Consider the following 10,564-nt stretch of genomic DNA (forward strand, 5'->3'; position numbering starts at 1 on the left):
AATTCCTTCCCAATCTCCCATCCAGCCCTGCCCTCTGGCACTGGGAAGCCATTCCCTGTGTCCTGTCCCTCCATCCCTTGTCCCCAGTCCCTCTCCAGCTCTCCTGGAGCCCCTTTAGGCCCTGCAAGGGGCTCCGATCCCTCCCTGGAGCTGTCTCCTCTCCAAGTGAACACCCCCAGCTCCCCCAGGCCGTGTTTTCCTCTGGTTTATTCTGGTCAGTTAAGGGGATCTCCTGTATTCCTGGAGGTTTTTGGTGTGTTAGCTGGGACTGTGCCATTTCCCTGTGATGTTTCTCCAGCTCATTTCCACTCCCAACTCCTCATTTTTGTGTCAACCACGTAAACCAGGCTGATTCAGATTTGCTCAAGAACCAGCCTGGAGAAACCTCTCTGCTCTCCCCCCAGGTACGACCACATCCTGAAGTGGGAGCTGTTCCAGCTGGCCGACCTGGACACGTACCAGGGGATGCTGAAGCTGCTGTTCATGAAGGAGCTGGAGCGCATCGTGAAGCTGTACGAGGCCTACAGGCAGGCGCTGCTCACCGAGCTGGAGCACCGGCAGCAGCGGCAGCAGTGGTACGCGCAGCAGCACGGCACCAACTACTGAGCTCCAGCCAGCTCTGCCAGGTTCTTCTCACACCCACAAACAAACTCTCAAAGGAAAAGTGCTTTTGTTGAAAAGGCAGCTTATTTTTGTTGACGTTGCACCTTTGTTATTATCCTCTTGAATATTTTTCTACATTTATTATGTGTTGTTTATAAAAGTGGAAATTGTTTGTTAATCTTTTTTTTCCGTACCGGGAGTAGTTTGTTATCCTGAGAAACCAGCAGTTTGATGGGTCCCCTGATCCTTGATCTCTTTCCTACCAGCCAGCTGCAGTATTAAAAGCTGGCTATGTATTTTTTAAGGGCAATAGATGCAACTGTCATGTCCTGGCTTCCAAACGTTGTCCAAATCCAGATGCCTCGTTCGGGGTATTTCCCTTGGGATTTGGGATCCCTCTCCTGAGAGAGCTCTGCTCTTTGTTTACAGCTTTAATGTACAGAACACCAACCCTGGGCCTGTTCAGTCCCACCAGGAGCTGATTTCACCCTTCGGATCCGAGCGCTTCACTGAAGTGAAGCCTGAGTTGCCTTATTTTTTACTTTAGCTCATTAGTACTCCAGACTTACTCCTAATTTTCACACAGATTACTCAGAGGGGGAACACTTGTACCTTCCTAAAGACCAAGATCTCTAAGCAGAGTGGTTTTGATCCTGCATTTCCCAAAATCTGACCCGCTCCAGTGGAAAGGCAGTAGCTTTGTCTGACCCACTGTGCCACCCCACGGGGAAAATCAGGGATGTAACAGCAATTACTGGTTTTTTTAATGAGCTTTTGTCTTAAAGCTCCTCACTTGGGGAAAATAAATTGTCCGGTTACCCTCTCCAGTAATTTCATTTGGTTCATTAATTGTCCTGATATGTTATTTATGGGTTCTTTTCAGTGCAATAAACACTGCAGACAAAAAAGTACATTTCTTGTAAATCCTATTAATTCAATAAAAATCATTTTGTTCGATGAACCAAGGGTTGTGTGACTGAGTTTGTGGCCTCTTAGAACATCAAATAAACCGTTCTTACAAGCAGTAAAAGCCACATGGGCTTGAGACAATCAAAGCTCTTGGTGCCACCAAGCTCTGGGTCTGTCAGTGGGTGAATTACCCTCAAAACACCAACTCTGAAATCCCAAATCAAACCAAAAACATAAAAAATCCCAGAGGAGAAGCTCTTGCCTGGCAAGTGAATAACTTTTCCCTGGAGAACCAACTTCTTAGGAACCAGAAGCAAACTTTAATAGTCCTGACAATAAAAGAATAGAACTGTACCACACGTCCTATGCACTATCATGGATAAATATGTACAGAAATACAGTGAAACTTCCTCCAACACAGCTACAAAGTGACACTTTGTGCAGACAAACAGCAACGGCGGCGTTCCTCACAGCACCGTTAACAGACCATAGCAGAAGTGCCCTTACAGTGTCTGATAAAGCAAGTTAATACATTTTAATCATGTTTATGTAATTGAACAGTTAAACGAAGGAAAAAACCGTGGTTACATGTTATAACTTGTTCAAGTACCTGAAATAAACTGGCTCTTGGATAAGCTTCAGCCTTTTTAGTTGCGGTATCACGTAAATTATCGTTTCCTCAGTGGTGACTAATTAAGAAGGGGGAAATAAGGCTTCATAAACGAGCTGGGAGTCGCTGGCTATGACAAACCAAAGCTCTGGGCTGCGGCAGTGCCGTATGTACACAGGGACAGGACACATCCATGCTGGCCCTGCCCCGGCGGGGCCGCTCCGCCTGCTCCCAGCGGGATCGGGGATGGACACGGGGTGAGGATGTCGATCCGAGGAGGAGACGTCCGTGCCTCGGCCATGCACGGCTGGGAACAGGCCGGGACTGTGCCCTGTGGGGTTCTTCCCTACTCCTTCTTCCTGTCGGCGCCGTCGGCGGGCTCGGCTCGCTGCGCAGGGAAGGCGTGGTGGTACAGGTGTCTGTGGGTGGCAGCCGCGCTGTACAGCTTGTACAAGGCCTGGGGAGAGAAACACAGTCACTGGCCAGCCCCTTCCCACTCCCAGGGAATCCCAAACCCAGGGAATCCCAATCCATTCCAGCCCATCATGGCCCCTGCATATTCTGTGCACCAGCGCGGTTGGGTCAAGTGTCCAACACACAAAAGGCTCCAGCTCACGGGTTTAGGACCTGAGGGAGCGGCTGGAGCTGTGCCAGGGTGGGTTTAGGTTGGAGATCAGGGAAAGGTTCTTCCCCCAGAGGGTGCTGGGCACTGCCCAGGCTCCCCAGGGAATGGGCACGGCCCCGAGGCTGCCAGAGCTCCAGGAGCATTTGGACAGCGCTGCCAGGGATGCCCAGGGTGGGATTGCTGGCGTGTCCAGGCAAGGCCAGGAGCTGCCCTGGATGATCCCTGTGGGTCCCTTCCAGCTCAGGATATTCTGTGACTCTACAATTCCAATTTTTCAAACACCTCATGCCCCTAGAGCTGTATTAAATCCATTATTCGGACTATGAGTGAGGGATTTGGGGGTTGTTTTTCCCTTCGTGTTTCACGCAGTTTCAATTCCTGCAGCCTCAGCGTTTGCTTTCCCCCCTCAGGCAGCTCCCCGAGGTGATCAGGGTGTGATGGGTCATTGTCCCCATCATTCTTCTGCAGATAATGCGGATTTTTTCCTTCTGAATTTACTGTTTTCCGTTTGTCCTGGAGCGAGGCCAGGCTCAGAACAGGCGGGAGCGGCTGCGGGGCTGCCCCGGAGCTGTGCTTCCCACACGGAACCGATGGCACAGCACCCACAGGGCTGGGACCAGGCTCCAGTCCCATGGGGGTGACAGGAGAGTAACACTCCCCATGTCCCTCCCTGCCTGTTCCCCACCTTTGTCCCAGAGAAAGCGGCACAGGGGGTGCCAGGCCATGGCTCTGGCTGCAGAGGATTTGGTGTGACCATCACGGAGCTGATGTTCCCATTTCAAATGAACTTGTCGCTGAGGGAGGAAAAAACCAACCCAACTCCCACCAGTTCCTGCTGGGGACCGCTGGCAGGCCAGGATTAGCTCTGGAAAGGGTGGGAAGAGGCACCTGACCAGCAGGAACCCACACTGACAGGGTGACATGTTCCTTGTGGGCTCAGGGGCTGAATGAAGCAGGAGAGGCTGAAGGGGCAGTGAGGAGGAGGAGGGTGAGGGCTGAGATGCCTCCAGAGGTCTCCAACAGGACGCTGATCACATCCCAAACAGGCCTTTGGGAACAAAGTGGCGTTTTGGGATTGGTTGGGAACACAGTGGACTGGTGGAGGAGACTTCACGCAGCTTCTCTGCTTGTCTTCCTTGAAAATTCACCTTCAAGCCCCATCTAAGCGACCTTGCAGCATTTTGTGCTGTTTTAGAGGGTTTTGTGCTGCCAAACCAGTCCCACAGTGCTCATTTTTACTTGGCAGGGTTTGTTCAACACCTCATCCACAGCAAATCCCATGTTCTGCTTCTTGCTGGGGTTGGTATCCCTGGGGTCTCACAGGGCTGCCCTGGCTGCTGGGAGGGATGAGGGGTGGGAGGGTTTTTAACAGCTGGAATTTCTTCTAAAGGAACTCTCCACAGAATCCAGTGGCTCAGGAGGTGGCACTGCCAGCTGGAGCTGGCAGCCTTTGGTGACACAGGAAAACATGGAAAGGTCTCGTGTCACACCTCAGCCAGGCTGGGGAGGCCCTTGGACACAGAGCTGGAATAACATCCATGTGCAGGAAGGTTGCCTTTTTTTTGGTTTAGGCAGATCCTGGTGAGGCTTTGCCCAAGGAACATTCCAGGGGCTCACACTGGGATCCTGCAGTGCTGGGCAGGAGGAGCACAAGGAGCCGGGCACACGGAGCTGCTGGGGCTGTGATCATAAATCAGAATCCCAGAATGGTTTGGGCTGGAAGGACCCTCAAAAGCCCATCCAAGCTCCAATCCGCCTTCCATGGGCAGGGACATGGTTGGCTATCCCAGGCTGCTCCAAGCCCTGTCCAGCCTGGCCTGGGACATTTCCAGGGATCCAGGGGCAGCCCCAGCTTCTCTGGGCACCCTGTGCCAGGGCCTCCCCACCCTCCCAGCCAGGAATTCCTTCCCAATCTCCCATCCAGCCCTGCCCTCTGGCACTGGGAAGCCATTCCCTGGGTCCTGTCCCTCCATCCCTTGTCCCCAGTCCCTCTCCAGCTCTCCTGGAGCCCCTTCAGGCCCTGCAAGGGGCTCGGAGCTCTCCCTGGAGCCTTCTCTTCTCCAGGTGAGCACCCCCAGCTCTCCCAGCCTGGCTCCAGAGCAGAGGGGCTCCAGCCCTTGGAGCATCTCCGTGGCCTCCTCTGGACTTGTTCCAGCAGCTCCACGTCCTTCTGACATAGGACCCCAGAGCTGGAGGCAGCTCTGCAGGTGGGGTCTCCCCTGAGTGGGGCGGAACCTCCCACGCTGGGAGAGCAGGATTGTATTCCTTGTGCTGCCCAGGGAGATGCTGGGAGATGAACTGTGCCTCCCAGGTTCTGCATTCAGCTTAATCCATTATGGGGTGGTTTTTCCCAAAAAACAACACCCACAGCACTTCCAGCAGCATGGAGAGGCCTGGCCAGGCTGTCCCTGCCTGCACCTGCACAGTTGGTGCTCCAAAACAATCTGGGGTTTGGGTTTGACCTCCTGGCACAACAGGAAAATCCCCCAACAGAACTGCTGGGAGAAAGACGAAAATCCCCATCGTATCCTCTGATACGTTCCTCGTTCCCCACCCAAATCTCTCTCCCACTTGGCTCCCAGGAGCGCCTGGAGCGCCGTGCCCACATCCACACCCTTGCCCAGGCATCTGGATCACAGGGAACAGCCAGAGCCAGCCAGGCCAGCAGCTGCTGCCCCAAGCCCTTGTGACTCCCATCCTCCACCAGGCCAGACATGCTTTTGGGGCCAAGATGCTTTTCCCAGGAGCCCAGGGCCTGGCTGGCCCCAGCAGCATGCGGAGAACAAGAGCCACTTACCTCATTGGTGCTTCCCTGGGAGAGGCATTGGGAAGGGGGAGACAGAAAGAGAAAGAAACAGCTCTGTGTATCACAGGTGTCCATGGGGTGCTCCCAGGGGGGCTCATCCCAAACTGGCCCCCTCTTGCAGGACCCCTCACTTCTCCGTCCATCCCTCCTGCACCTGGTCCCACTGCCGTGGGACAGAGCCGCTGGCTCGTGGTGGGCACGGTGACACTGCCCAACCCAGTACCTCCCCTCTGCCACAGCTCCTTCCTGGGAGAACTTTCCCTCTGCTTGGAAAGCCATGGGGGCTTGTGGCAGCCAGGAACAGCTCCAAGCACTTTACCCTCTTTGTTTTCCCCCAGCTGGACATGCTGCAAGTGGGCAGCACCTCTGGTTTCCTGCTGTGTCCTGTTCTTGCTGAACTCCCACTGCTTCCTGCACTGGGATGGGCTTAAATATTCCAGCATATCCCAAAGGCTCCTGGGAAGTGCCCCTGGGCAAAGAGCCACTGCAGGGGGCTTTACTGGGGGTGCTCAGGCTGCTGGGGACAGGGCAGCTGGGATGAATCCAGCTGGAACACCAGGGATGTGTCTGCTGAGCAGCACCACTGCCCAGCTCTGCAATGAAGGAACATCAGTAAACGTTGCCTTTATTTCCCCCAAAGCTGCAAGGTCAGCTGCAGCAGCACAGGGAAGCAGGGAAATGTGCTTGCTCTCCAAGAAAACCTCACTGGTGCAGGAAAAGCAGGGAGGGAGCAGGTGGAGAAGGGCCCTTCCTGGCAGAAATTAGACCTGGGATGGCTCCTGAGGGATGAGCTCCTCCAGCTCTGGGAAGGGCAGGAGGGCACTGCAGCCTTTTGGCTCTTTGGGCACAGGGATTGTAGCCCTGGGCGGGGTGCAGGGGGTCAGTGGGAGTCTGTGTGGGCTGGGCTTTCCCTTTTCTGCTGTGGGAACAGGGAAGGGCTGCAATGGGAAATCGGGGTCTGGTGCCAAAACAAGGAGAGCCAAGAGCTGGCCTTTACCTCTGGCAGAGCCAAAATCCCTGCCCTGAACCAGGGGAGAGCGATGGCTGCTCCTCTTTAACACCCACAGGCATGCACCCACCAAGCACACACACCAGGATCCTCCCCAGGGGGATCCAGGGCAGAGCTGCCCATTCCCACAAGGCTCCACCAACTCACACTGGTGACGGGTAAGACAAGTAGGAAAGAAAAAGGCAGAACAAAAGAGCTTGCTGGGAGTTTTCTCAGATCTACACAGCTTGTTTTCCACACTGGACAGGAACTGGAGGCGCGGGGACACAGCTCCAGCCTTGCTCACCCCACCTGTGCTGCCCCATGACCTCCCCCTTACAAAAAACTCTACAAACTGATCTGAAAACAATTCCTCTGCCCCTCCTCTCCCCATCTGGAAGGTCTAAGGAATGGATTAGAGCTTCAATTAAAACAGGGCACAGATCTCCCTGCACTGATCCCAGCACAAGCAGCTGGATCTAACCCTAAAAGCCAAAACCATCTCAAAGGGGAGGAAAATCAGGAAAACTCAAGGCTTAAAAAAACCCAGTGGGGTGCAGGGAGGGTGCTTTTAGTGTGCTGGTTTGAAATCAAAAGCTCTTTAGCCTACCTGGTCCCACAAGGCTGCGGCCACTTGGTCTATTACTGCGCCCAGTTCTCTGTACTCCCCAGAGTATCTGATATAAGCCCAGGTACAGAGTGTGATAAGTGTCAAGCCCAGAATCATGTTGCACAGGCTGGCTATGATGTCCAAGCCAATGAAGCCGGTGACGCCGGCCAGCACGTAGGTGATGAAGATGACGACGAAGAGCGTGGCCGGGGTGCGGGCGGCGTGGAAGATGTTCTTGCTGTCGTTGTGTTTGATGTACTGGATGTAGAGCTCGTCGATCTCGGCCTCCAGCTGCTGCAGGTAGCGCCGGCTGAACTCCTCCCCTCCCATCTTCTTCACCCCGCGGAAAAGCCGCACGGCCTCGTCCTTCAGCTCCACGTGCTTGGCCTGCAGGTCGCTGGGAGCCAGGAAGGGTTTGTCCCCTCCACACACCTGCGTGGGGAAGGTGGGGAGAGCACTGCTGAAATGGCACTGCTGAAACAGGGAAATCACTGCTCCCAAAAGGAAATCACTGCTCCCAAAAGGAAATCACTGCTGAAATGGCACTGCTCCCACAGGGAAATCACTGCTGAAACAGGGAAATCACTGCTGAAACAGGGAAATCACTGCTGAAATGGCACTGCTGAAACAGGGAAATCACTGCTCCCAAAAGGAAATCACTGCTCCCACAGGGAAATCACTGCTAAAACAGGGAAATCACTGCTCCCACAGGGAAATGGCACTGCTGAAACAGGGAAATCACCCCTGACACAAGGAAATCACTGCTGAAATGGCACTGGTCCCACAGGGAAATCACTGCTAAAACAGGGAAATCACCCCTGACACAGGGAAATCACTCCTGAAATGTCACTCCTAACACAGGGAAATCTAAAATTAGGGTTAGGGGCTAGGGTTAGGGAAGGAATTCCTGGCTGTGAGGGTGGGGAGGCCCTGGCACAGGGTGCCCAGAGAAGCTGGGGCTGCCCCTGGATCGCTGGAAGTGTCCAAGGCCAGGCTGGACACTGGGGCTGGGAGCAGCCTGGGACAGTGGAAGGTGTCCCTGCCCATGGCAGGGGGTGGAACTGGATGGGATTTAAGGTCCCTCCCAACCCAAACCCTTCTGGGATTCCATTAATCCATGACAGGAGAGCCAGGAGACAGGAAGGAGCAGGAAGGGACACACTCAGCACCACCCACCTCTTCCATCCTCTTGCTGTAGGTGTCTTTGGCAGTGGCAACTGCTGCTAAATTGTTGGCTTCTGCTGTGGCCTGTAGGGGCAAAAGGGGCACAAAGCTTAGCGGCAGAAGGACAGGGTTAAGTTGTGCAAGTGCAAGGCCCCCTGTGGACACAGCCAGGACACATGTGTGGCACCCAGAATTAGCCAGGGGGGCTCTCCCAGCCTCCAACCGATCCCAAACAAACTCATCCCATACTGACACATCCAAAAGCCTGCACAAAGAGAGGATTCCTACCCTCCAAGCCAGAGCAACGAAAACTTTGGCTTCAGCTGTGGGAACCAGCAAGGCAAGAGATAAAAAGACTCAGCCACAAGTAAACAGCTCCAGCTGCAACACCCAGCAAGGCCCTCTGGCTCCGGCAGCCACTTCCCATGTGTCACCTCCCTGTGTGGCCCCATGGATGTCATTCACCTGCAGGAATCATTCCAGCTGAGCTGGCTGAAGCTGTGTGCAGCCAGCAATTCCCCACAGCCCATCCCAGGTGTGATTCCTCAGGCATGTGGGGCTCATGGCTGCCAAACGCTTCCCAAAGTGCTGTTCCTTGGGTGGTTACACTGAGGCATTTGGAATAAAGTCACAGCAGACCCACTGTGCTGCACTAGCTGGACACCTCTGCCAGTTCCTGGGGAATTAGTGGCACTTACACTGCAGGAATTCCCACAGCTCCCACTCACACATACCTGCAGCATCGACTTGGGGTGTGGCAACTCCTCCCCTTGGTAGATCTTTATGTAGGCCTGGAAAAGTGCAGGGAAAAGGAAACCATGTGGAATGCAGCACACAGGAGCACCACCAACCACCCCCACCCAGCTCCAGACACAGCTGTGGCAGGATTTAGAAGCAGGGAAGAGGAGGATGTTCCAGCACAAGATGGCTTTGGTTAGAAAATGCCACTCCTTGGGTGGCCTGGGTCAGTCAGCAAAGGCTCTCCCTGCTCCACTCACTCCCAAGTATCCCTCCCAAAGGATCTGCACCTACCTCAGTCCTTCCCTGAAGGAGGAGGAGCCAAGGTAGCCCTGGAGAGTAGGTGGTGAGAATTACTCACCAATGTCTCAAATGGAAATGTCCCAGTAGTCATGACAACAAAAATAAGCTTTTTCCAAAGGCAACTGGAATACAGGCCTCAGCTTATCCCCCTCCAGCCCTCAATTCTCCAGGGGAGGAAAACAGCTCCTCCCACTTTCTGGGCTCGCTGTGGTCAAATCCATGACCATGAGGTGTTTGCCCTCTGCTGCAGTGTCAGCACTGTCAGTGCTGCCCTGCCTGCTGCTGCTGCTGCATTCCCCTTTAGCTACAGCAAAATTCCACAGATAAAGAAATCTACTTTCCCTAAATAAATACCTTAAAATACTCCACAAGGCCTCGACAGGTGATATGGTTTCCATTGATCTCCTTAACGTCCAGGTTCTCAGGACTGAGAAGCCAAGGAATCAAAATCTTCAAGTTCTTGATGAACTCATCGTCTATTTCTGGAAAAAAGAAAAAAAAGGCATCACAGAATCCCAGAATAGTTTGGGTTGGAAGGGACCTTAAAGATGTTCCAATCCCCTGCCAAGGACATGGAAGGTTCTTCCCCCAAAGAGTGGAAGGAACAGGCTCCCCAGGGAACAGTCACATTCCCAAGGCCGCCCAGAGCTCCAGAAGGGTCTGGACAAAACTCCCAGGCACAAGGTGGGATTTGTGGTGTTTCCATTAAATTAAACTGTACAGGACTGAAGGTAGAAAAAACCAGTGCAACAGCCAGGCATTTGGCAGGTGAGGAAAGCAGGAAAGATCCCCCACATTTCTTCCATCAGAGCACAAAAAGCTGAGTACAGCTCTGAGGAAACAAGAAAATTGTGTCAAGAAGCTGCTGACAGCTCCTGTCTGCACACAGCACATGTTCCACACTCCTCAGCACCTGAGATTAAGGGGGAACTCCAGGGATCAGCTCAGTTTCCACCAGCCCATCTCCCTCCTGCTTAGCACGGAGTTTGCCAGGAGAGCAAGTCTGAGCCAGACAAAACCAGGGAAAAACTCACGTCTTTGCCTGCTAATTTAAGTAGCTAATGGTCCACTTTATTGCTACAATTGCAGCAGCCTGGAACCAGCCACAAGGAGTTCACAACAAACACCTAAAAATATCCCCAGCACGTGGCTCCTTTCAGGGTGAAGGATCTCACCACAGCTCTTTTCTCTCTCCCCCTTTTTTTAAC

At 53.7% G+C, this 10,564-nt stretch overlaps 2 protein-coding genes across 2 annotated transcripts in view; one reads left to right on the top strand and one right to left on the bottom strand.

Annotated features, from left to right (window-relative positions):
• SAV1 (salvador family WW domain containing protein 1) overlaps nucleotides 1–1,564 on the top strand; it is a 13,958-nt gene extending 12,394 nt beyond the window's left edge. The window contains exon 4 of the mRNA XM_008637321.2: nucleotides 405–1,564. Within this exon, the coding sequence (XP_008635543.1) occupies nucleotides 405–606 (202 nt within the window). The 3' untranslated portion in view covers nucleotides 607–1,564. The remainder of the gene's footprint in view (nucleotides 1–404) is intronic.
• A 245-nt stretch (nucleotides 1,565–1,809) lies between these two features.
• ATL1 (atlastin GTPase 1) overlaps nucleotides 1,810–10,564 on the bottom strand; it is an 18,155-nt gene continuing 9,400 nt past the window's right edge. Inside the window, exons 9-14 of the mRNA XM_017738807.1 lie at nucleotides 9,711–9,838; nucleotides 9,050–9,106; nucleotides 8,328–8,399; nucleotides 7,152–7,583; nucleotides 5,545–5,559; nucleotides 1,810–2,579 (exon numbers count right to left, since the gene is read on the bottom strand). Coding sequence (XP_017594296.1) covers nucleotides 2,469–2,579; nucleotides 5,545–5,559; nucleotides 7,152–7,583; nucleotides 8,328–8,399; nucleotides 9,050–9,106; nucleotides 9,711–9,838 — 815 coding nt within the window. The 3' untranslated portion in view covers nucleotides 1,810–2,468. The remainder of the gene's footprint in view (nucleotides 2,580–5,544; nucleotides 5,560–7,151; nucleotides 7,584–8,327; nucleotides 8,400–9,049; nucleotides 9,107–9,710; nucleotides 9,839–10,564) is intronic.

The sequence above is a fragment of the Corvus brachyrhynchos genome, unplaced genomic scaffold, assembly GCF_000691975.1.
Source record: "Corvus brachyrhynchos isolate BGI_N302 unplaced genomic scaffold, ASM69197v1 scaffold245, whole genome shotgun sequence".
Classification (NCBI taxonomy): domain Eukaryota; kingdom Metazoa; phylum Chordata; class Aves; order Passeriformes; family Corvidae; genus Corvus; species Corvus brachyrhynchos.